General features: G+C 38.7%; 1 protein-coding gene across 9 annotated transcripts in view; it reads right to left on the bottom strand.

Moving 5' to 3' along the window:
* The window catches only part of BTRC (beta-transducin repeat containing E3 ubiquitin protein ligase), a 180915-nt gene that overhangs the window by 9135 nt on the left and 144259 nt on the right, over positions 1-27521 (bottom strand). For 8 of the 9 annotated variants that reach the window (XM_086680678.1, XM_086680674.1, XM_086680675.1 and 5 more), the window contains 9 exons: positions 22388-22619; positions 18709-18895; positions 12157-12253; positions 11376-11513; positions 10728-10846; positions 8343-8592; positions 7711-7829; positions 5991-6101; positions 3741-3819 (listed from right to left, as the gene is read on the bottom strand). In XM_086680678.1, coding sequence (XP_086536804.1) covers positions 3741-3819; positions 5991-6101; positions 7711-7829; positions 8343-8592; positions 10728-10846; positions 11376-11513; positions 12157-12253; positions 18709-18895; positions 22388-22619 — 1332 coding nt within the window. Of the gene's footprint in view, positions 1-218; positions 3231-3740; positions 3820-5990; positions 6102-7710; positions 7830-8342; positions 8593-10727; positions 10847-11375; positions 11514-12156; positions 12254-18708; positions 18896-22387; positions 22620-27521 lie in introns of those variants that run through there. The other variant, XM_086680677.1, reaches the window with a different exon arrangement.

The raw sequence follows: 27521 nt of genomic DNA, 5'->3' as shown, positions 1-27521 counted from the left end.
GTATACAAAATATATACATATATACAAGATACATATACAAAATATAAATATATGTATACACACACACACACACACACACACACACACACACACACACACAATGGTAAAAGACCAACTGTCTTTTCCCCAAGATAAGGACATCTACACTTCCCAATTCTTTTGACACTGTACTGAAGGTCTTAGTACAAAACAAGAAAGAGAAATGAAAGGCACACAGATCATAAAAGAAGTAAAAGTGTATTTTGATATACTTGTAATGAACAGTTTAGAAATTAGAAATTTTAAATACCTCCCGAAACTTAAAAAAATACTATTTATGATGGCATTAAAATTACAAAACACTTAGGGATAAATATGACAAAAGATGTGTCAGACCTTTATTTACCCTGAAAGGTATAAAAAACACTGTTGGAGAAATTTTTAAAGACCTAAACAAATGGAGAGATATACTGTGTTCATGGACCAGAAGACTCTGTGTTGTTAAGAAGTCAATTTTCTCCAAACTGATCTAGATTCATCACAATCCCAAGTGAAAATCTCAGCCCTTTTACTTTTTTTTTGGTTGTTGAAATTGGCAAACAGATTCTAAAATTCACATGAAAATTCAAAGGACCCAAAAATTTTTGAAAAGGAGCGAAGTTGAAGGACTTACATTACCTGACATCAAGAGTTAATAAAAAGCTGCAGTAACCAGGAGAGTATGATACCGGCAAAAAAAAGACCAATGGAACTGAAAGGGTCCATAAGTAGACCCACACATATATGGTCAATTGATTTTTGACAAAGCTGCAAAGGCAATTCAGAGGATTGCCTAAATAGTGCTGGAACAACTGGATATGAGCTTCGATCTGTATCTGTACCATCTACAAAAATGAACTCAAAATGAATCACAGACCAAAATGTAAAGTCTAAACTACAGAAATTTTAGAAGAAAACACAGGGGAAGATCTCCGTGACACTGGATTAGGTAAAGATTTTTTTTTTTTAAGATATAACTGCAAATAATACAATCCATAATGGAAAAAGTTGATACACTGGACTTAATAAAAATGAAGAATCTCTGTTTTTCCAAAGATACTTTTAAGAGAATGAAAAAGCATGGACTGGGAAAATATATGTATGCATCACGTATCTCCTAAAGGACTTGTATCTTGAGTAAGTAAAAGAAATCTCAAAACTCACTAAGAAAACCAGTCAATTAAAAAAAAGTTACCAAGGGATTCAAAACAGATACTTCACCAAAGCAGACATACAGATGGCAAATAAATGCACGAAAAGATGCTCAACATTATTAACATTAGGTGTGTGCAAATTAAAATCACAATGAGGTACCACAATATACTATTAGAATGATTCAAAAAGACTGTACTAAGGATTAGTGAGGATGTGGAGTCACTGGAACTCTCATGCACCACTGCATGATACAACTGCTGTGGAGAACAGTTTGGCAGTTTCTAAAAATATGAGACATATGACTTAACTATTCTGCTCCTATGAGTTGCCTTAGAGAAACCAAAGCATATGTTCATTTTATTGTACATAAATGTTTATAGAAACTTTATTTATGATAGCCCCAAACTGGAAACAACCCACATTTTCATCATCCAGCAAAAGGATAAAGAAATTATGGTATAACCATGCAATGGAGTACTACTCAGCAATTTTTAAAAAGAAATGTAACTATTGACACAAATCAATGACATATAATTAGGCTTAATGAAAACAGACAAAAAAGAATACATACTGTGTGATTTCATTTATAAAAGTTAGAAAATGCACACAAATCAATACTGACAGAAAGCAGATCAGTGGCTGCCTGGGGACTAGAATAGCAGGAAGTGGGGTGGGATGGGAAGAAGAGATTACAGAGGGGGCACGAAGATATGTTCACAATCTTGGCAGAAGTGGATGGTCTCACTGGTATGTACCTATGTCAAAGTTTATTAAGTTGTGCACTTTAAATATGTCCATTGTATTGTATGTTGATTACATCTCAATAAATCAGTTTTTAAAAACGTAATAAGGCAACTCTATAAATAAATGAGGACAAGATTTGAACAGACGCTTCATAAAAGAAGATAAGCAAATAAGAAGATGTTCTACACCATTAATTATCATAGAAATGCAAATTAAAACTACAACCACTACACACCCACTCAGACTACTATAATTCTTAAAAAAACTGACAATACTGAGTATGGTCAAGGATGTGGAAAAATGGGACTCTCATACTAAGTCAATGGAAATACAAAATGGTTTGCATTTGTGAATTCTCAAAATGGCACTTTGGGAAACAGCTTGGTAGTTTCTTGTAAATTTAACACACACTTATCATAGGACCCAGAAATTGCACTCCTACTCTCTGGGTATTTACCCAAGAGAAATGAAAACAGTATATATACACAAAAATCTGTATGGGAATATTGTCAGCATCACCCCAAACTGGAAGCATTCCAAATGTCCTTAAACTGGTGAGCAATTAAACAAACTGGCTCATCCACACAATGGACTACTACTCAGCAATACAAAAAAAAAAGCACTAAAACATGCAACAACATGAATGAATCTAGAATGAAGTGAAAAAAGCCAAATGCAAAAGCTACATACTATATGATTTACTTGATATGACATTCATAAGATAGCAAAACTATTAGGAAGAAATCAGAAGAATAGTTGCTAGGGGTGGAGGAGAGGGGATTGATATGAAGGGGGCATCGTTTTTGGGACGATAGAAATAGTTTAGATCTTGACTGAGGTATTTACCCACCGCAAAATTCAGAAAAAATACACTAAAAAAGGGTAAAACTTGCTGTGTATAAATTATACTTCACAATAAACCAGACTCAGTTTAGCTGCAAATGAATGAAAGTGCACACTTTAAAAACATGTGTGAAACACAGGCAAAGTAGGTCTGGTGCTGCAAGAAAGAGCTTTAAATCCAACAAAGTCTTAAGACAAAGAAATGTCTCTCTCTCTTCTCCAGAGCAGAGACTGCCAAATGTTGAGAGTCACGATTCAGAACACTGGCTTCAAATGCTAGCTCTCATCTTTTTCCTGAGTTGTGCAAAAGATTCTCTGCTCCCTGGTGTCCCACCTAATCTTCTTTTTCTAATGGCGGCTGCTTTTAACCTTAGGCCATTTTCTCATCCGGGCCTTTGGTGAACACCATGATAAAGAATTTAGTACTTTCAAAGGTGACTTTCCTCCTTTTGAGTCACTTCTTTCTTCAACTGTCAAGATGTTCACGGCAAGGGGGTATATGAGGAATAAAAAAGACAGGATTCATGTTGCTGGAGGCGGCATGCCTTGAACAGGCTGCAGAGCTAGGGGGCTGACCGGGGGCTCACACAGGCTCCCACGGCACTTTTTGCAGGCACAGGTGTGCAGGTCCTCAGATTCTGGACAGGTTCCAATTTGAGTAATTATGTTCTCTCTCCCTAAGTACCCCCTACTGTTTCTGGTGGATACAGAATTCTTATTCACTTCCTGTACTAAACTGTTGTGTAGAGTTGCTGTGCAGCTGTTAAACAGCTGCCACGTTCCTCTCCATATATAGTCTCTAAAGCACTTTTGGATGAAAGGCGCTATATAAACATATTTTATTGTCATGTATTGGTTGCCTTTCCACTTAGTAGTAGGTTTTGTGAGCGTCTAACTATCAAATCCAGATCTGTATTCCACAGCACATCAATGTTTAATTCCTTCCCCTTCCTGTTCCCCAGCCCCCTCAAGGCTCTTACCACAAGGGTCCGTAGACACAGCGTCCCTGCAGGAGCACGGGGGTCCAAAGCAGCTACAAGATCCCACACTTTAATTTTTCTAAAGATCAAAAATGGGATAAAAATCTTGATTAAAAGCAAAATTAAGGGACCACAGGAAGAATAGCACAAAGTCACGGCAATAAATATGTATGGTGAAAGTAATTTATATGACAAATGCAGTTCACAAGAATATACAAAAACTTTTTTGTTTTTGGAGACTTGGTCCTTGCATTCATTCTTGGGTCAAGGTTATTGGTCTCAACAGGGGAAAAAGTACAAATTTAACCTAAAAATGAGGAACAGGTTAGCCTTAACCAAGCTGAAGATAGTGAATGGTAAATTTACACCATATTTTGGGGCCAGGAAGAGATCTTACATACTAGACCTCTTAATGATATAACAGATTATTTAGGCCTAGAAACCTACAATTCTGAGAATGGCCCAGGTCACGTGTACCAGAGGACTGGAACTCACTGAAGAACTCTGGAGTTTAAATTTTTTTTTTTAAAGTTTATTTTTATTTTTGACACAGAGAGAGTAAGCGTGAGCTAGGGAGGGGCAGAGAGAGAGAGAGGGAGACACAGAATCCGAAGCAGGCTCCAGGCTCCGAGCTATCAGCACAGAGCCCGATGAGAGGCTTGAACTCACGAACTGTGAGATCATGACCTGGGCCAAAGTTGGACGCTTAACCCACTGAGCCACCCAGGCGCCCCTGAACTCTGGAGTTTATATAAGCAAATTCTCATAGTTTAAGTAAGAAAAGCTTAGCCCTTCTACAAATCAAACATATGGTTATGCCTTCTCACGGTAAACAACAGATAAAACCCAAGAAAGGTGGGAACAGATCAAAACCGGGGCAATGAGAAAATATAACCTAGCTGGAATGTGTCATCACACCCTGAACAATTTCCCAAGGGTAGAACAGTGACGGCTGACTCAAAGCAGAGGAAGCTCTGCTTCCTGCAGCTTGAGTTGTCTTAATCAGTAAAGCCAGCTCATAAACTAAGATCAAGCTGTAAGTCAGCTTCTGATACTTAAAAGCTGTCAGTATTTGAACTGTAGCCTTCCACTCCCCCATGTTAGGCACCCTGACAAGAAGAAATGATAAGGAGGCCTTTTAAGTGAATATACTTTCGTTAAGAGTTTACTGTGTGCTTACCACTGCTGGACATGGTACACACTCACAACATGAATGGATTCTAGTACCATTGCTATTAGACCAAAGAAAATAAAGATTACTAAACTTGTTGTAACTGAAATGTTAGGAGAAGTGAAGACAAGAGAGCTGCACTTTTAGAATTTCTCAAAAAGATAAAAATTCAGGACCTTACCACATTGTGCCCCAAAGATACTGCCTCCAATATTTCAATTTTATTAATAAGTCACTATTTTATACACATATCCTGGTATACTGGGATTTTTCCAGTTCATTGCTTTATAGAGTAAAACAGACAAATGTATAACCAAATAACTTATATTAATGAAAATCAGGAGCAAACAAGTACAATTAAATGACTGGGAAGAACATTTTAGAAAAGTAAACAAGAAAAGAAAAGGAAAGAAAAGAGGAGAATAGTAAATAATAGAAAAGAAAGTAAACAAGAGAGGTGCCTGGGTTGCTCAGCTGCTTAAGTGTCTTGACTTTTGATTTTGGCTCAGGTCATGATCTCATGGTTTGTGGGTTCAAGCCCTGTGTTGGGCTCCAGGCTCACAGTACAGAGCCTGCTTGGGACTCTCTCTCTGCCCTCCCTGCTCTCTCTCTCAAAATAAATACTTTTTCTTTTTAAAAGTTTATTTAAACAAAGCAAAGGTGAATATATAGATTAGGCACAAGAAATATCGTATCAGACCGCTTCCATGAAATTTATAATCTTTTATTTTTTATTTATTTATTTATTTATTTTTTTAATTTTTTTTTTTTTCAACGTTTATTTATTTTTGGGACAGAGAGAGACAGAGCATGAACGGGGGAGGGGCAGAGAGAGAGGGAGACAGAATCGGAAACAGGCTCCAGGCTCTGAGCCATCAGCCCAGAGCCCGACGCGGGGCTCGAACTCACGGACCGCGAGATCGTGACCTGGCTGAAGTCGGACGCTTAACCGACTGCGCCACCCAGGCGCCCCGAAATTTATAATCTTTTAGAGTCAAGGGAAGACTATATTTAACATCCTCAGGCAGGAGGGATCAAGATGTACATTTTTTTTTTTTAAACCCTGTTAGCAAACTCACCCATCATAGGCCCCACTCACTATCCTCTTGTTATCAAATCGAATACAGCGCACCAGTTCCTCATGGCCTTCCAACACTCGTAAACACGCACCACATTCTATGTCCCATAATCTGGAAGAGAAAATTGAGTGAACTTTCGTGTATTCTTTTCTAAAGCTTTGGATGTTATAATAATACACTTTGTATGTCTTCAAAAAATCCACAAACATAAAATCAATCAACAATCATACAAAAATGTACTCTTTTCAATGTAATTTATTTCCTTTCTGCTGTATAACTCAGGCAGAAGAATGTATGATTTAAGTTCAAATGAAATATATATTTTCAAAGCACGATGCTTTATATAATTCTGTAACCAGGGTCCCCAAGGCATAAAAAGGATGAATTCAATGTCCCCAGTTGCCTGTGAAGGACAAAACCAAGCCAAGAGAAGTAATGCTTCCTGAAATCACTATTAAGAATGAGATGCAGGGTATCAGTGATATCCTGCTCTCACAAAGCATGTCCACGTCTGTTAGTAAGGACACTCTCTGCTTTTACCCACTGTCCAGGACAGTCTTTCTCATATAATGGAAACAAAAAGCAAGTTCTCAAAAACTTTCATATATTAATTTAAAAAATTATATGCTTCCAGACCAAGGCAAATGAAAGGACAATTTCCTTAGATGTGACAATAGCTCTATCCGTTGTTTTTTTAATAGCCTTTTCATTCTCTTAGTACTATTTGAAGGAACGGAAAAGGATTCATAAATCTTCCAAATTCTATTCATATCTGTGTCATTCATCTTTGTGAAGATGAAAACACCAAAAAAGTACTTTAAGCTGTGGATTCTTCATAATTTCAAATTATGGATAATTACGTAATGCTAAGAAAACAAAATGCACAATTTCTAGTAGGGAAAAAATAGTTTTTCTTTTTTTTGTTAGAACACTGGTGAAAAAAAGGCCTCTTGCTACTTAGTAGGACTTTGCAACTGTACACAGGAAGAGCTTAAAGAGGAGGGCCTTCAACCTCCATTTACTTATCACTCTTGTCCACTTCCTCATTCAAGCAGTACCTTTAAAATAAGTATATCTGGTAATGAAACTATTATAGAATGGAAACACAGCAATAAAAGGCTTTGCTATGCTATCTTTCTGCTTAGGACAAAAATTTTTTTTTTTTTTTTTTGCAAACTTTTGGCCTATAAGAAGCTACAGAAGGAAAAACATTTGGGGTGTCTGGCTGGCTCAGTTGGTAGAGTGTGTGACTCTTGATCTCTGGGCTGTGAGTTCGAGCCCCACATTGGGGGTAAAAATAAAAAAAAATTTTTTTAAGTTTATTTATTTATTTTGAGAGACAGAGAGAGAGACAGTACAGGTGGGGAAGGGGCAGAGAGAGAGAGGGAGAGAGGAGAGAGAGAGAGAGAGAGAGAGAGAGAGAGAGAGAGAGAGAGAGAGAGAGAGAGAATCTCAAGAAGGCTCCACACCACCACAGTACAGAGCCCAATGTGGGGCTTGAACTCACAAACCAGGAGATCAAGACATGAGCTGAAGTCAGATGCTTAACCAAGAGTCACTCAGGAACCTCTACAAATAAAAATCTTTAAAAAAAAAAAACAAGAAAGGAAAAACACTTTATTATAAACATAACACACTTGAAGATTTGTTTGATCCGTGTGCAAACAATGAATGGCAGAGTAATAGTGATCCCTTCTGGGTAAAGGCACCTGCTGCTCACCTGATAGTGTTGTCAGACGAGCCACTCACCACCAGCCTATCTCTGTACTGCAAACAGGCAATGCCACGTTTGTGTCCATTTAAGGTCCTTACAAACTCACAAGTACTTGTGTTCCATACCTGAAACAGAAATAGTATTTGGCAGTTGATTTGGTGCTTTTACTAGTAAAATCTAGGGCAATTGGAGTCTTGGGGAAGCAGAAAAGAGTACTGAGCCAATAGGGGGAAGTCAACTTCTCAAACCAAACCAAATCGAAAAAAGAAAAGAAAAAAAAAAGACAAGTTTAATTCTCAATAACACAGGGCTAATTTGTAGCTGGCTGCTATAACGTGAGAATTCCTCCAACTGATTTATTCTTATGGAGTTATTAGTCTGGTCTTGCAGACAAATTTTCTAGAAGCTGAGTTTACCCCTGGCCTTCTCACACTCACCATTATCTATAGGACTAAGATACCTAACCAAAATTTTCACACCGCTTGTCTCATTCATCGCCTTCTTACAAACAGACTAGTATCTGAATTAAATATTAAACTACTCCATATGGACATTTAAATATGAAATTTCCCTTGATTGGATTTTCATATGAACACCCTTACTCTAAATTGGAGACTTATCAAAAGATGCTTCATTACCTTTATAGTCCTATCTCCAGACGCAGAAACGATGTACTTGTCATCAAAGTCTACAACGTTGACAGCAGCTCTATGTCCGACTAGCACCCTCCGGAGGGTAATGTCAGTTGGGGAGGCCATATCCCATACAGCAATGGAACGGTCTTTGGAACAGGTCACCATCATGCCATTATTGAAACGTAAGTGCAGAACTGCTTCACAATGGTGAATCAAGGTGTTTAGCATTTCACCTGTATTTACATCCCATACCCTGGAACAAACAACATTAAGAAGCTTATCTGAGGCTTCGATGATATTCCTGGCTATGATCTATTTGACTACCACATTCCCCACTCATCTTGCCTCATTTTCATAATTAGTGTTATACTCTACCCTCTTGTAGCTTTGGGACTGAGCTGAGGTAAAGAGTTCTGATGGACCACAGGGAAGTGATAGAGGGCTGGACTAGGAGAGTAGGACAAGGAGAGGGACAGGATGCTGCCAATGTGAAATCCTTAAGACACACTATTTGAAATATGGGCGAGTTATATGGGAGAAGGGTAAGAATGAGGATACAACCACTGTCACCTACTAATTGGGCCTAGACTTCAAGATTATTACAAAACTTCTGACATTCAATCTGATGCCTTTAATGAGATACATTTTTTTTAATGTTTATTTTTGAAAGAGAGAGAGAGGGAGAGAGACAGAGTACGCATGAACATGGGAGGGGCAGAGACAGAGAGGGAGACAGGATCTGTAGCGGGCCCTGTGCTGACAGCAGAGAGCCTGATGCAGGGCTTGAACTCAGGAACCGTGAGATCATGACCTGAGCTGAAGTCAGATGTTTAACCGCTTAACTGACTGAACCACCCAGGCGCCCCTAATGAGATACATTTTTAAGTAGGAATCTGATTAATGACAGTAGCATTAGTGTCCCACGGATAGCCCTCAGGAAATAGAACTGATTCAGGCCAAGAAGCTTCTGTAAGAGTCTGACTTAGTACTGTGGATTTGAGCTTGATAACCCTGGATCTTCAATTTTACCATACAGGCCAGGCCCAAGATGACCTATACTCTTAAGTCTAAAGTTCCATTTCTGTGCCTTGAATGGGGGTAGAGATCAAGAATAGCCACCCCAGGGGTGCCTGGGTGCCTCAGCTGGTTAAGTGTCTGACTCTTGATTTTAGGTCAGGTCATGATCTCAAGGTTTATGGGATCAAGCTCTGTGCTATGAGCATGGAGCCTGCTTGGGATTCTCTACCTCTCTTTCTGCCCCTCTCCCTGCTCGCTCATGCCCGTGCTCACTTGCTCTCTAACAAAATAAACATTAAAGAAAATAAGGGAAAAAAATAGCTACAGTGTAAATGGGGGCTTACAGCAGAGTGTGGGACCTTTGGATATCTTGAGAATTTTGTGTGATGATATATTTTGATTACTCTGTTTTTGTGTATTTACTTTGATTTTCATAACACATTTTATTTCCTTTTCCAATTTAACCCCATCTTTTAGAAAATCATTTTGTCCCTTATCCTGTAAATGATGTTAGCCTCTACAATGTTTAGCTTCCTTGAGGCACTCCAGAGCATCAATAAATGTTAAATGTCGATAACTATAAGAACTGAGTTTGCTATGCCTTTAAGTCAAAAGACAAGAAAGAGGAACAGCCTTTTCTTATTCACAGAGGATAATTTGGATTGGTAAACATTTAACTTCAGAGGATCTAACAATGCAGTTAACTGCTTTTTTTTCCTATTTTTTTTAAAAGTTACTTTTGATGCATTATGTTTGGAAAATCCTTTAGCTTAAGGCAAAATTCCTAACAGAGGTTTCCAGCAGTGCTGCTGGTACCCAGAACTCAAGCTACACTGGACTCCAGCAGCATAATGGCTGTGTCATCAAATCACTAACGCCTCTGGAAATTGAAGGCCCCTCCCTGAGTAAAGCTTGCAATTAAAAACTGCAGGGACAGCAGGGGAGGGGCTGGCAAAGAGAGAGCATTGCTCACCTGTACACATTTTAAAGGAGGTAATGCATGTCTGTACCACAGTTATAACCACCTGAAAGGAGGCTTAATTCCATTCACATCATTCCCCTGCGAGGTGGTTTTTGTAAGGCATGCACAAGGTTTACCAAGTTTTTATAATTGATGATTTTCCCAAATTAAAACAGAATATGTAGTTTCTTCAATGTGCAAAAATGTAAACTTGCCTTAATCGTTCCTAAATCAAGTTTTCTACTTCTAGGTGGACACAATGATGTGGAGAGCTGATGGCTTATTCTTCTTTAGTTATGAAGTTTCAGAACTGCGTTCATGCAGCTACATACAGCAAAACTACTATCTATGACAAAGAACAGAGCAGATCTGATATTCCAGAGTTCAAAAGATCATTTGGAATTCTCTACCTGACTGTGGAATCCGATGATCCAGTTATGATCACCCTCTCATCATACTGGAGACACAGGACAGAACCCGTATGGCCTGTGAGAATTCGCTTGCATTCCAGCGTGCTTTTATCCCAGATCTAGGATGGCAAACAAGATCTTTTTGATCACTGTGATAATGGGGTGGTGCTGAGACTTGTTGGCTCTACTATGTGTTTGATTCCTCTAAAGAATCAAAGCCCAGAGTAATGTGGAATGCATTCTTTTCTATAGGTATAGCTAAGCACCTATATATATGTATGTGTGTGTGTGTGTGTGTGTGTGTACACACACACACACACATATAGGTGGCTTCAATACTAATGCAGACTTTATCCTTTTCATTAAGGAACAGAGGTAACCTATAATTATGTGAAGCCTAAAGGAGTAATAGCACATTCAGCACACTGTAAGGAGGGAATTTAACCCTAGGACTATCCATTTGTACATGCTTCTGGCAGAAAGCAAGTAACTGTCCTTTAAGGAAATGATTCTGGCTTCAGGATGGGAAACAACCTAAAACTCTCATTTACCTTCTGGAAATAATACTTAGAGATGATGCTGGGACTGCTTTATTAATGTGGACACCCTTCTCCTTCAGCCATCTTCCCATTATTGAACAGACCTCACCTTGATTGTGTTGTCTCGAAGGCCGCTTACTATCTTCTGATCATCATACTGTAAACAGTAAACTCCTTTGCTTGTTTCACTTCGGCAGTGGATTCTCTGTAAACTATGTCTTCCACATCTCCAGTTAGATTCTATTGTCTGGGAGAAGGAATAATAAAAAGTAATTAGGAAAGGACCAGCACTAAATCCTTATCTGACTTTCATGGCAACCAATGACAAATGCTCAGTGCTTCCCTCTATTAACTATATAGAACTTAAGGCAAACTCAAAATATGTTTTAAAAAAACCACTGTTTAAATTTGTATAACATTTTTTCATTTGTAAAGTTATTAAAGATTTACTTTCTAGAACTCTCCTGCATATAACTCATTCAATTAAATGATAAACCTGGTGGAAAAGGGGCAACAGAGGGCAAGCTGTGCACTTCATGAGGTTACATGCTCAGTGCTCCCCATACCTATGTGGTGGCCATTTCTACCAGTGAACTTCCAGGAAGGCTCAATTCGTAAGATATTGGAGTATCATAACAGTCTCAGTGCTATTGCATGAAGATATCATTTTCTCTCTCTCATCTACTTATCTACCAGTAAACAATCTTTAAAAGCTTTAAAAATTTTGCCTGGCAATTTACTATATTTTACCTACCCTATTTACTTAAAAGAAATTGATTTTTAACCCACATTAATAAACCTTAATGGGTTTGCTGTAACAATTCTGTTATTGAAGAATGCTGATGATTCTCTAGTATTTGGCAAATATCCAAATATAAATAGATTCTTACCTCAATGTCTTGTATAATTTTAGGATAAAGTGCTCTATAAAAGGAGTTGGGAGGAGCGTTCCCATCAGGAGGTTTGTTTTTGAATAAATACTGTCCCCTAAAAAACAAATATTTTCAATAAAAATCACAATATCAAACATTTACAAGGAGCTTCTTATTTTTTCAAAGTGTTGTCACAGTTACCATTCCATATAATCTCCGTAGCCTGGAAAGGTGTGAAGTTAAGCCTGATTTCAGGAGCCCCAACTTTCTGGGTTCTAAGGAGCTCAGTCAACACTGATTGTAAACATGACCACTTGTAGTGTAGCCATCAGAGTATCAGGCCTTCAGGAATACTATAATGTTATCAAGCAAATACGTATATTCAGAATTTATCAACTAGTCTATCAGACCTCTGTACAGGCAGATTCACTGGGCTTTTGAAAATTTTGTTAGTGGGGCACCTGGGTGGCGCAGTCGGTTAAGCGTCCGACTTCAGCCAGGTCACGATCTCGCGGTCCGGGAGTTCGAGCCCCGCGTTAGGCTCTGGGCTGATGGCTCAGAGCCTGGAGCCTGTTTCCGATTCTGTGTCTCCCTCTCTCTCTGCCCCTCCCCCATTCATGCTCTGTCTCTCTCTGTCCCAAAAATAAATAAACGTTGAAAAAAAAACAAATAAAAAAAAAAAAAAAAAAAAGAAAATTTGTTAGTGATGGTAACTACTAACTCTGAACTAGGCACATGCCCCACATTCCCTACCCCCCCCCCCCCGCCACCAAGTAAAGCTGTGCCAGTATCAGTGGAGCCTAGCATCATGGGCAGTAGGAATGCCTCTATCACGGAGATCATTTTTTCTAGTCTTGATTTATGTGGGGTAGGGTGTGTTGGCAGCTCGGGCACCCAGGCTGCTGGTGATCAGTGTAGCTGTGCTTTAAAAGGAGCAATTCAATTCATTTTGACAGAGAAGAAAGGAAACACAGGAGTGTCCAGCAGCAGGTATGGAAGAAGATAAAAAGAAATGCCTAAGAGCACTGTGCTGTCAAGTCTAAGGCATGACATTCTTTCCCAGGTTCCTGGCTATGCACATACATACATGCATTTTACTGCCTTTCCTTGACTCCAGTGAGCAACATTTGTTAGCATCTCCTTCCTTATGACAGCACATCTCTGGAATACTCGTATCCCAAGCTAGATCTTTGCTACAAAAAAAACCAGTAAATGGCAATCACTTCCTGCTGGGTAAAAAATTTAATTCCTCATCCTGAAGTTAAGAACCCACCGAACACGGTGTGGAAGCTAGTAAACCCCACTATGGGTGTACTAACTGCTGTTCTCACTGGCACCGTGCCTTGCAAAGTGGAGATAGGCAGAAATGCCTCAGAGTGTAATCCTGGCACCAGAGAAATCATGTTTTCTCTGGGCCAGTCATCCACTCCTCCCTCTATAGCTCCATTACAATATAATTAATTGTTCAATGTCTCCAGGAGCGCTTCTCCCCTGCCCTCTTCCTATTATACACCTTGAAAATTAGTTGAGAAAATTTATCAGGAAGGTAGCTTTCACTTCTGTGTTAATAGAGGAAGGCAAATCTAGAGTGGAGAAGCTAAAATAATAGTTTATAAAAGGGGGCTAATAGGAGCAAGAAATATGATACATCAACATAAAGGGCAAACAAGACACATTGTGAAATAATTCTGGGTTACAAGCACACTTCTCTTATTCTGCAATAAGAGAACAATCTTACTCTGCAAACACACTGTAACCAAACAACAGATTTTGAGTGAAAAGATCCTAAATCTGGTTAATAGTTATAACTTAATAATTTCAATTCCAACACCCTTTCATGAGGTGATAATCACTACATTCATTTTGCAAGCAAACAAATCAAATACCAGGGAGGTTAGGTAACCCGCTCAAGGTCACACACCTAGCAAGTAGACCTGGAATTTGAATCTAAGTCTGATTTTAGAGCCTACACTCTACTACTTTATTATCTCCCAGTACCCACCATTCCTCAGAGATTCCTGCCCTCCTTTTAATCTCTGGCAATTGACGATAGGCGCCCAGGATTTTCTTCATATGTAATGAAACTATCCCTACATTCTAAGAAAAGAGAAATCATATAAGCCTCTGATTTCATTTTTTACCTCAATGTATTTTTCATGCCTTGCTAAAGTATCTGAATTTCTTCAAATTAAAGGTGCTACAAAAAAGGGTGGTGAGGGGCTGAAAACTGGTTTTTTCAGTCTGTATCTGTGTTGTAAGTCAAAACCTTTTATGATGGAAGCTCTCTGACAACAGGGACCACTTCTGTGTGAAATGTCTAGTACCTCTGAGAATGTAAGTACATGATAAATGCTAAATATTAAATTTAGAATGTTATCATAAAATGTGATCTGCTGATTAAGAAAATGGACTTTCCCAAGTGGTCGTTTATTATACTTTTAAGAGTTACCATTACTGAGCACAGAGAGTACACTCAATATTATTCAAGATAGAAAGAGACAGAGTTCATGTCCTAGGGGCAGACTGTCAAATTCATCTAAATACAACAATGGAGTGGAAGCTAAACCCAAAGCTTCATTAGAAAACGATATTTACTTATTGTTTCTGGTTGGGGGAAATGGAAGAAACTGTCAAAGCCAGGATTTGGGGAAAGGTATGAAAGGAAAACTTTATTGACACAGTAGGCTTGGAAAGACAATCTGAGAGAAGACGAGAAAGTGATCATAGACTGAATTTTTTAAAAAGTAGGGGAGAACACTAACACAAGAAGAAAGTCAAATTTAAAAATACAAGCAGTCACTGGGACGCCTGGGTGGCTTGGTAGGTTGAACGTCCGACTTTGGCTCAAGTCATGATCTTGCGGTTTCTGAGTTCAAGCCCCGCGTCGGGCTCTGTGCTGACAGCTCAGGGCTTGGAGCCTGCTTCAGATTCTGTGTCTCCCTCTCTCTCTGCCCCTCCCCTGCTCTTGCTCTGTCTCTCTCGGTCTCAAAAATAAATATAAACATTAAAAAAGTTTTAAAAAGACACAGGCAGTCAAGGGTGCCTGAGTAGCTCAATCGGTTAGGTATTCAACTTCGACTCAGTTCATGATGTTGCACTATGAGTTCAAGCCCTGTGTTGGGCTCTGTGCTGACAGCTCAGAGCCTGAAGCTTGCTTCAGATTCTATGTCTCCCTTTCTCTCTGCCCTTCCCCCACTCATGCTCTCTCTCTCTCTCAAAAAAAAAAAAAAAAAATACAAGCAGTCAGAGAAAGTCAAGGGGGATATTAAAGGAAGTCTCCACGGGGTGGACAAATTCTTGTAATTTCATGGGGCTCTATCAAGGTAAGATGACAAATGTGGCCAGGGACAAAAGAATATGGTCTGAACTATGAAGGATGCTCATAAGAACAGAAATGGGCTCCTGTGGTTGAGGAGATAGGGAAAGAGTGATAATCAATACTGGATCCTAGATTATTTCTCATCCATACCTTCATATACCATTCATATAAAAGGCAAAAGGCCATCTTTTAAATGATCTTGTTTGTTTTTTCTCTTTGTAACAAACATAACAGATTTTCCTATTTACTGCCAACTCCAAGTAAAATTGTGGAGGCTCTTATCTTTGGTATTTTCACAAGCATCTGTCCAAATCTGCTTATCTGTTTCTTGTTCTTCCTGCCTTCAAAAAAAAAGAGTTTGTAAGGGCACCTGGTGGCTCAGTTGGTTAAGCATCTGACTTGATTTCAGCTCAGCTCGTGATCTCATGATTCATGAGATGGAGCCCTTCGGCAGGTTCTAGGCTGATGGCACGGGATTCTCTCTCTCTGGCCCCTCCCCCCCCCCCCCCCACTCCACACAAGTGGTCTCTCAAAATAAATATATATATATTTTTTTTAATTATTTTTTTTTTAATTTTTTTTTCAACGTTTTTTATTTATTTTTGGGACAGAGAGAGACAGAGCATGAACGGGGGAGGGGCAGAGAGAGAGGGAGACACAGAATCGGAAACAGGCTCCAGGCTCCGAGCCACCAGCCCAGAGCCCGACGTGGGGCTCGAACTCACGGACCGCGAGATCGTGACCTGGCTGAAGTCGGACGCTTAACCGACTGCGCCACCCAGGCGCCCCTAAATATATTTTTTAAAAAGTAAAAAAAAAAAAAAAAGTTTGTAAACTCCCAATGTCTGATAAAGGTTTACTGTTATTTACAGTACAAATGGGAACAAAGTATATTTTAACAGGGAAGAAACCTTTATTGCTATGGGAGTGAATCTCTGTTCTAGAGATTTTAGGTTATGAGTGCCAATTTGGAGGAGAATTTGGGTTTTTCTTTTGAAATGTCATTTTTTAAAAGATTAAAAAAAATTTTTATTTTTTGAGAGAGAGAGCATGAATGAGTGTCAGTGAGGGAGAGAGAGACAGGGAGACAAAGGATCCGAAACAGGCTCCGCACTGACAGCATGGAGCCCCATGTAGGGCTTGGACTCACAAACCATGAGATCAAGACCTGAGCTGAAGTTGGATGTTTAATTGACTGAGCCACCCAGGTGCCCTAAATGATGTTTTTTTAAATTTTTATTTTTTTAATGTTTTATTTATTTTCTGAGAGAGAGTGAGAGAGAGAGAGAGAGAGCACGAGCGAGCGCACGCAAATGGGGGAGGGGCAGAGAGCTAAAGAGACACAGAATCTGAAGCAGGCTCCAGGCTCCGAGTTGTCAGCACAGAGCCTGAATTCACGAACCATGAGATCATGACCTGAGCCGAAGTCGGCTGCTTAACCAAACGAGCCACCCAGCGCCCCTAAATGACTTTTTTTTTTAGAGTTTATTAATTTATTTTGGGGGAGGGGGAGGGAGGGAGGGACAGAGAGAGCGAGAGAGGGAGGGAGGGAATGAGCAGCGGAGGGGCAGAGACAGAGACAGAGAGAGAATCCCAAGCAGGCTCCGTGCTGTCAGCACAGAGCCCAATTCAGGGTTCAGTCTCATGAACTGTGAGATCATGACTGGAGCCAAAATGAAGAGATGGGCACTTACTCAACTGAGCCACCCAGGTGACCCTGGAGAATTTTTCTCTTTTTCTTTTCTCTTCTTTTTTCCCTGTGAGGGGTAGTAGAATATTCCTAGCTGCCCTAAAACTCTTCCACGTAAGCAACTGCTCTATATCTAAGGCTGGTCCTGGCATGCCTATTAGCAAAACGATGGATTTTGAATCCCATACAACTATATATATGTGTATATATATATATATATATATATATATATGTATGTATATATGTATGTGTGTATATATATATATGTATATATATATATATATATATATATATATATATTTGCTTTTTTATAAAGAGTTTATTTCCAAAGTATGAAATAAATTATGAAAGGTTTCTATTTTTCTATATAGTGAAATAAATGAGAATAAGAAAAACATATTTGGGAAGAATAACACTATGCTTTCATATATTCACGTCTATCTAGCCAAAGAATAGCCTGGCATTTGCTTCCTTTAAAATTGAATTTGAGGGAAATTATAAAGCCTTCCTAATAGCCAGAATGACAGAAATTTCTTGAAGCATTTGGTATAACATTTAGGGGTCAATACGTTTATTATATATCAACGAATTTCAAATATCCAAAAAGATAAAAGAAAGGGAGCCATAAATTTCAAAGATGAAAAAAAAATGAGCTAACTATATTTTAATGAAAATTGCTGAGAAAAGTTGACCCTCTTTTCTTAACAGTTTTGTATCTCTTTATGGTCCAAGATATATAATTGATAAAATTAATTGCTCAGGATATCCCTGAGCACACATATGTCTGCTGGTGCATTTCTCTCAACTAAAATATTTAATATGTCACTTTTATTTTACTTATGAAATTATTCACACCTGACTTTCTTTCAGTGACATTCTAGAGATATCCTTTGAAAGTACATATAGAAGGCATCTTCCAGAAGTTCTAATGAAATGGCACCTTTATCTTAAAAGAACAACAATAAAATTGGTGAGGTCTCTCAGGCTGCTCACTATATAATGCCTCAAGGAACTCAGGATTAAGCAGTAAAATCTTAAGAAAATATGAGTCTTCTGAGGAAACAGTGAAATATACTAGATGACACATTTCACTCTTTCCCATGCCTAGAGTTCTTATTCTAGTTGAGTGTAAAAATAATTTTGATTACAAAGGTGATAAACCACCACAGGCATGGATTAAAGACAAGAAATCTTCTGAAGGAGAACATACTTATTGGTTCGGGATTGTTTTGGGCATCTGATGGCTTCTGTGTGATTTACAAACTGCCTATCAGCCCTTTTTCAGGACACTACTTTCTGCCCAGAGAACAGAATGCTGTAAATGAAGTCGGTTTTTAATCATTTTTTGCAAAGTAGTATTAACACAGTATGTCATTTATGAATGATTGGTCAGAAGAAACACTGTTGAGTACGTGTACAACTATTTTACATTTTGTGCTATAAACCAGCAACATCATCATATTCAATGAGAAGCAGTCTCTCTGGTTCCCAATATTATTCCAATGACTCTGAACGGCCAAGTCCTGAAGCTCCATGATAGTAAGAAAGTTAAAACGCTCACCATCCTCTTCGTTCTGCCAGGCCTCTCCACAGAGAATCCGTCCTGACCATTCTCTCAATGAGCTTCTTCCATAACATGCCATCAGATGTCACTCGGTACCATTCCTTACATACAAGTTCAGCAGCACATAGTGATTTGGCATCCAGGTATGACAGAATGTTCTCAGCAATGTGATCCAAACCCCGAGCTGTTGGGTTTGGGGGAGGAGGTAAAGAAGAGAAGCATAGGTGGTGAATGATTTTTTACAAAAGGTCCTTAAAAAAAGAACAGCATTTATTCCGTTCTGAAAGCATATCACTGTCCCTAGTGTGGTCCAGTTTCTTTTTCAAACAGAAACTTGGGTAAAATGAGTGTCAATAATTTTTCCATAAGGTTACAGAAATGAACAGTATTTTCCATCTTCCTTTAGATAAGGAAGTTAGAGCTAACAACTAGCAAACCCCCCAAGACATTAAAAATAAAAAGGATTCCAGAAAACAATTCACATCTATCTATATGGATTTCAGCACTAGGGGATGTTCTATGGATGGCATCTCAAAGTCTGTGATTCAGACCCCCCCAAATCTCTATATTAGGTCCATTTCTCATTCTGTTTCTATTACTGCTGCAGTTCCAAAGCTGTTCAGTAAAAGAAATATCCTTTAAATGTACTAGGGGAGAGGCACTAAGTCAGAATGTGCTGGGTTATAGAATTTGGGGCATGCAGAAAGAAGAGAAGAAGGAAATACAGATTGGTATGGGAACATCCCAAGAGGAAAACAGAGAGGTATGTTTAAGTTCAAGTATGAGTTTAATTTCAAGTGTTTAAAAAAACTGTATTTGAGAGTAGTTGCTGCTATAAAGCCTACATGACAGCTGACCAAAAGATGAAAAAAATCCCAGACCACTAAATAACTTGGTTAGAATTTCAGAGACCATTTTGTAGGATGTATAGAGGAAAACAATGGAAGTAGATCTTGGGCTTCCTAAACTGGATGGGCTTCCCAGTTAAAATACTCTACCACCCAAATCTGTACTGAGGCCTCAGAGAAATAGATACTATAAAACAGGATGATCACACGAATAAAGTTTTTGGCTATTGTTCTAATTCACAAATGAGACAAACACATTCACGGTTATTTCTTTTTCGGGTTACATATCAGAGGTGTGCTAAAGACTTAAATAGTGCAGAAGGATTCCTTCATACTCTGACTCCCTCAGGCACAAACTTAACCAAAAGGAAAGAGAATACCACATTTCATTTTGTGCCTTTCCCTTGAATCACACAAAGACACAGTTGGACACCGTTAGCAACAACCCAAACGTGCTTAAACATTATTCTAATTATAAAATTGTATGGATATCAGTCACATTTTTCAGCAGATTTGGAGAAGAAAGCATTAAATGGATTTTGTTTGGCTGGCATCACATGTTCATATTTAAGCATAAGCAGATGGAGGCATCCATCACTTAATTCTTATTAAAGGAAAATGACTATAACCCAATTAAAGATATAATAATTAGTTCTTCGTGAAAAAAAAAAAAAAACAAAAAACAGTGATGGTACAATTCCTGCACCTTTAAATTGAAACTTTCTATGCCATCAGAAGTTTCCAAAATTCATTCCTGTGTTTTTAATGGCTGTCATCAAATTGTTCCTGATCTTCACTATATCCCTATAGTAAGTCTTTGGAAGTAATTTCACCTAACACTCTAAACAAACCCATTACATTAATGGATTATAGGCATTTTTTGAAGTAGTTTGGTTTACTAAATGTAGCCAGATGGTGTAGGTTTGTAAGTTAAAATGGCCATAAAGCATTAGCCTGATGATTTAATATCTTATAAAGTGGTCAGCAGATACACACCAGGGATCAGGATTAGGCAAAGGATACACAGATCTCATCAACTCCTGCTCAATTCTTAGTGGTATATGCTTGAGATAGTAGCATGTCTCAGTAGCTGGGGAGAGCACAGTAATGAGGTACACACAGATTGTTCACACAATGAAAACTGTTTGCCTATAGCTAAAACAAAATCCAGTGAGGGAAGAAGGGGCAGAAGTCTATTCTATTTAACAAAAAATATAGATACAAATTTAGTTTTAAAATGGTTATTTCTAAGATATAAATAGGTATTTCTTTTGTTTTAAAGGGTGATTTAAATTCCAATTTTGGAAAAACAAACAAAAAAATTAATTGGCCAAGATCAAGCAAAGTAGTAATATGCCTTTTGGGGGAGGGTTGGCATATTTTTGAAGAGGACAGTTTGGCACAAGTATTAAAAACCTTGAAAATATTCATAATAATATTTCTGTTACTTCTTCCTAGGAAAAGACTAGTGAATAAGAATGTCTACCACAGCAAAGTTTACAATAGGAAAAACATTTTAAACTACCTAAGTGTCCAAAAAAGGGGTTAAATAATATATGTTTTGGCCCCCATAAAGAATATATAATACTATAAATAATTATGTTTTAAAAGAACACTCAGGAAAATACATTGAGAACACAGTAAGAAAAAAATGTTACAAACGTTTTAGAAGGAAATATACACACCTAGAAAAAACAGTAAGGCTACATGCCAAAATATTAATAGCATATTAGCAGCTCTCTCTGAATGGTGGTGTTCTGGGAAATTTTATTTTTATATTTTAAATGGTTTTGAATTTTCTAAATTTCCTATAACTTCTATAATCAGGAAACAATTGAAAAAAAATAAAAACATGATATAATAATATTTTAGAGATTCACTCATCTTTTGTACTATATGTTCTTTTATAGCTTTTTTAAAAAATGTTTTTTAATGTTTTTATTTATTTTTGAGAGAGACAGAGCAAATGGGAGAGGGGCAGAAAGAGAGAGGAAGACACAGAATCTGAAGCAGGCTCCAGGCTCTGAGCCGTCAGCACAGAGCCTAATGCAGGGCATGAACTCATGAGTTGTGAGATCATGACCTGAACTGAAGTCGGATGCTCAACCAACTAAGCCACTCAGGCACCCCGATACTGTATGTTCTTTTAAAATAAACTTTTAACACAGAGGACAACCTTGTATTTCCTCGAGACAGCATTTCCTCCAAATACTGATGTCTACAAAGTATCCTAGGATCACCATCAAGCATTCAGTAAAACCACCACATCATCTTCCACAAAAAATGTATTTTAAGTGTGTGAGCTTGTGCATGTGTGTATTCAAACATATATTTAGCTTACGATAAATGTTTGGTTATTGAGAACAGTGAGGTTGCAAAGCCTGGTGTTTACAAATTATTGTCACAAGGCTCCTGAGGTATCTTTCTTTACAAAATACTCACTTAAAAATTCAGTCCCATAATTTAAATTATTCTGTTGACAAATTCCCATAGAAATCCAAATCCAAGTACATAAGTTAACATATCTTGAAGCTAAGACACATTATCAAGGTAGCACCTCACAAAAAATTTTATCTGTACCTCTCAGTGGGTAAGAACAGGGTGACTAGAAGGGTAGGAGATCCAGAGAAGACTGGGGAAAGAAGAGTCTCTATTTCCAGAGTTTGATGTTTTGGGTATTTATACCCCAAGAAGGTAACATTAAAGAACTCAGTTTATAAAAATCAAGCCAATAAAGACTTTTAAAAAGAAAGATGAAGATCTAGTTCCTTACCATTGTCACATATATTCTAGGCAAATTAATGGCTCACAAACACCCAGAGACCTACCTGGCAGAGCAGTTATGAAATCCCTCTGCAGCATAGGTTTAAGATATGAGTTTATGTGTCCATGTTGGTAATGACACATTTGGGATATAAGATGTTCTACAAATTCCACTTGATCGGACTCTGACCACTGCTCAAAATATTTGACACACAGCTCCTTTTCCTTCTCATAGCTTGCTGAGAGTTTTCGTTGCTTGGGCACAATCATACTGGAAGTGCCATTGGCAAGTTTCGTCTGTAGAAGGAGTGGATTAAAAGAAACATGAAACAGTAAGTACTGAAAATGAGGGAAATATATAATTTTCTGGTCTGGCATGCTATATGATGTCTACATGACAGAGCTCACTCTGTTACTCTATTAGTAATTGGATGCTTATGAATAGCAATTACATAGAAAGCCACACAAAGACCACAGTAAGTTGGGAAATCAGAAATAGTGTTGGATGACTAGATATTCATGTCTAAAAGTTCACAGGAAGATATTATTTGGAGATACACAGATGAAAACTGAAAGCTGAAAGCATGTTAAGTTATTATTACTAGCAAGCAAAAAAGCTAATTTGCTTTTTTTTTTTTGTATACACCAGTTACTGGACATTTATAGAATTACTTACTCACAACTTATTTTTTACTAATCAAATAAGAAACCTTCCATGCAAAGAAAGGCCAATGAATAATCTGAAACTCTAGTACCTTGGAGATAAAGCTTAAATATAACATGTATATGTTCAACCTACCCTTTTCCTTCTAAAAAGGAAATCAAACTTACATGCCATACAGTCTTTCTATTAATTAGTTAGCTCATTAAGAAAATATCAACTGAGCATCTACGATGTGTCAAACACTGTCCTAGGTGCTAGGAATACAACACTGAACCAAAATAACAGTGTCTGTTATCAGGAACTTATATTGTAGTATGTACAGCAAGATAAAAACATAACCAAAGGGGCGCCTGGGTGGCGCAGTCGGTTAAGCGTCCGACTTCAGCCAGGTCGCGATCTCGCGGTCCGTGAGTTCGAGCCCCGCGTCGGGCTCTGGGCTGATGGCTCAGAGCCTGGAGCCTGTTTCCGATTCTGTGTCTCCCTCTCTCTCTGCCCCTCGCCCGTTCATGCTCTGTCTCTCTCTGTCCCAAAAATAAACGTTGAAAAAAAAAAATTAAAAAAAAAAAAAAACATAACCAAATACTGGAAAATATAATGTGCATAGTGCTATTAAGAAAAATAAGGGGATATGGGGCGCCTGGGTGGACCAGCTGGTTGAGTATCCAACTCTTGATTTCAGCTCAGGTCATGATCCCAGGGTTGTGCAACTGAGCCCTGCACTGGGTTCCATGCTCAGTGTGGAGCCTGTTTCAAGATTCTCTTCCTCTGCCCCTCTCCCCCACTCTCACTCTCACTCTCTCTCAAATAAAAGATTAAAAACTTAAAAAAAAAAAAATAAGGGGATAGAAAAAAAAAAAGTATACATTATTGTACTAGGCAAAATTCTAAGATGGCTCCCCCCAAGATTCTGGGCCTTTGGTATGTATGTATGTGTGTGTGTATATATGTATATATCTTCTCTCAGCTATTCGAAAAACACATAGGCACTGCTTTGATTTAATTAAGGTGCCAAATCAGCTGACCTTAAGATAGGGAGATTACTGGAGTGCGTTTGACCTATCAAATGAGCTCTTTAAAAGCAGAGAGCTTTCTCCAATTGGTTACTGAAGAAGAAGGGGACCACATGGCAAAGGATGTGGTCAGCCTCTGGGAGTTGAGAGAGCTCCCAGATGACAGCCAGTAAGGAAACGGGTACCTCAATACTACAAAGGCAAGGATCTGAATTCTGCTGACAACAATGAGCTGAGAAGAGGATTTTCCCCCAGAGCTTCCAGATGAGAATGCAGCCTGGTCAGCACCTTCATTTCAGCCTTGTGACACTCTGAACAGAGGACGTGGCCACGCTATGCCAGACTTCTGACCTAGAAAATTGTAAGCTAATGAATGGGTGTTATTTTATCCTGGTAGTTTGTTATGCAGCAATTAAAAAAACACAAAAAACTAATATAATTATTTAAGCCTAAGGGGTCAGAGATAGTTTCCCTAAAGAGATGACTTCTGAACTGAGACATGAAGGAAATGAGGAAATTAGACATTTTGTTATATGGGGGAAGAATGGTCTAGGGCAAAGGGAATTTGAGGGCAAAGGTCCTGGGTGGCACAGTCTGTCTGGCATTTTTAAGGCACACCAAAAAGGCCCAGGTGGTTTGAACCAAGTGAACAAGAAGTAAGCTGGAGTAGTTCAAGCCAGTTCATCCAGGTCATTTAGGTGGGAGCAGCCAATCTCCAAGACGGCCTGAAACAATTCCATCTCTCCCTGAACACTGAATGCTGTTCCTTCCATCAAAAGGCAGAGTTTGTCTTAGCCTTTGAATCTGGGCTTTGGCTAACAAAGTGTGGAGAAAGTGACATTCAGCTTCTGCTTACTTCTTAGAGTCTTGAGCTACCCAGTAAGAAATTCAGGCTACCGTGCTGGAAAGGGAACTCAGGAAGATGAGCAGCTATGGAGAGAGAGAGAGAGAGAGAGAGAGAGAGAGAGAGAGAGAGAGAGAGAGACAGTGACAGAGAGAGAGATCACATAGACAAGCACCTAGAAGCCCTAGAGTGACATGATCTGACTTCTTTTAAATGGAGCATGGCTGGGGCGCCTGGGTGGCGCAGTCGGTTAGGCGTCCGACTTCAGCCAGGTCACGATCTCGCGGTCCGTGAGTTCGAGCCCCGCGTCAGGCTCTGGGCTGATGGCTCAGAGCCTGGAGCCTGTTTCCGATTCTGTGTCTCCCTCTCTCTCTGCCCCTGCCCCGTTCATGCTCTGTCTCTCTCTGTCCCAAAAATAAATAAACGTTAAAAAAAAAAAAAAAATTTTAAATGGAGCATGGCTATGTGAACAACAGACTGTAGGGGACATGAATGGAAATAAGGAGACTGATTAAAAGACTACTTCGAAGTAGTCCATGGAAGAGAACAATCTTTTGGACTAGGGCTGCAGAGGTAATGAGAAATAATTGGGACTCAACGTATACTTTGAAAGCTAAGCAAACTGAACTTGCTGACAGACTGGACATGGGGTATGAGAAAAGAAAGAAGACAAGGATCATATGCAAGTTTGAAGCTGGGGACACTTTTCAAAGTACTTTGATAGATCTTCGGCACATTTGCCTGAGGCAATTCCAATTTGGCAGGAAGGCCAATGTTACTATGTAGCTCATACCTGCCTAGACATATTGAACGTGCTATAAAACTATCAAATTTGGATAATCAACTTCTGCTATTCAAGGCACACGCTGGCTTAATTTCTAAATGTTAAATCCTACATGCAGGTTTCTTTACAAATGATCCATGAAACACAATTCAAAGTGTATGGTCAAGAATGACATTAGCCATTCTGTTTACACGAAAGAGCTGACACCTGTAAGCAGCAGGCTCTGGTATACAGAGTTGGGTGTTTTCTAGCATAAGTGCCACTGTGGTCTATGATACAGACTAAAAATGATTAATAAGAAGCTTGTTGGACACAGGCCTTGGGGGACTTCAGAGCTATTTTGGGGTAGGTTATTTGTTTGCATTTCAGAAAAGAAAAATTTGTGAAATATGGAGTAAGATTTAGTGAGCTAATGAATAGGTGGGTGCACAAGCTTCACCAACACCACTTCTCATCTCAACAACCCAAACCTCCCCCTCCATCATCTTTTATAATTGTCTTTTTGTCTTTTAAAAGGTGGAAATGGGTTGGAGTTGGATGCTACCCTAGGTTATTGTTTTCTTGCTAAAGACCAGAAATGCCAGGAACAGAGAACAATAATCGGCATGGTAATGAAATGATTCTATTTATAATCTTCAACAAACCAGATGTTTCTAGAATCACAGGGAGTCATGCTTTGATCAGTGGCTATCAGACTATTAACAGATAAAAATGCCTAAGGATTTCACAAATTTGGTTATCCCACTGCAGGAGCTAAAGTTCATCCAGGACTTCCTTGTATTTTCAATGATCCAATCATAAATAGGACCTAAAACATTTGGCTATTAGAAATGAAGTATAAACTGATAGTTCATGTATGTACCAACTGTCTGGGCTACTCCAGCTGGTACTACATTTTAGTCACAACTTCCAAAACAGAGTATTTCCTTGTGAGGTAGGAAAACACACACCTTAGACCCATTATTGCTTTGAATGAGTTGCTTACTCTTAACCTCTACACCACACTGTGTTTTTTAAGAGTTGTGGTCCTACAGTAGTACAAAGACCTGGTTTCAAACTCTAGCTCCACGATTTACTAGCTGTGTGTCATGGAATAAGCAACTTGATTTTTTTTTTTTTTTTGAGTCTTTGTTTCCCTCATATTGCCAATGGGGATAATTACACAATATATTCCACTGGGTTTTTGTGAGGATCAAATAAAATAATCTAAGAAAAGCATGCTTAGTTTACTACCTGGCACACAGTAAAGTGCTCAATAAATCAACACTCCTAATGAACTTATGACACTGCTGGAATTGGACTTTCCCTCTTCTTTTGAAAATACATACTTCTGGGGCACCTGGGGAGCTCAGGCAGTTAAGCATCTGACTCTTGATTTTGGCTCAGGTCATGATCTCACAGTTTGTAGATTTGATCCCCATGTCAGGCTCCATGCTGATAGTGCAGAGCCTGCTTGGGATTCTCTCTCTCCCTTTCTCTCTCTGTCCCTACCCCACTCGTTCTTTCTCTCTCTCAAAATATATAAACTTAAAAGAAAATCCTTATTTCTTTCTCACTATGTAATATGTATTTTTCTATTTTAATTTTTCATTACAGTATAATATACATAAAAGTGCATAATTTTGGAGCACCTGGGTGGCTCATTCGGTTGGGCATCCAACTTCTGCTCAGGTCATGATCTCACAGTACACAAGTTCAAGCCCTGCACTGGGCTCTGTGCTGACAGCTAAGAGCCTGGAGCCTGCATCAGATTCTGTGTCTCCCCCTCACTCTGCCCCTCCCCTGCTCGTGCTCTCTCTCAGAAATAAACATTAAAAAATTTTATTTATTTATTTATTTATTTATTTATTTATTTATTTATTTATTTTTTCAACGTTTTATTTATTTTTGGGACAGA

Source organism: Puma concolor, chromosome D2 (assembly GCF_028749965.1).
Source record: "Puma concolor isolate L17-30 chromosome D2, mPumCon1.1.hap2, whole genome shotgun sequence".
NCBI lineage: Eukaryota > Metazoa > Chordata > Mammalia > Carnivora > Felidae > Puma > Puma concolor.
The sequence above is the reverse complement of the archived record's forward strand: the minus strand, read 5'-3'. Positions and strand labels throughout refer to the sequence as shown.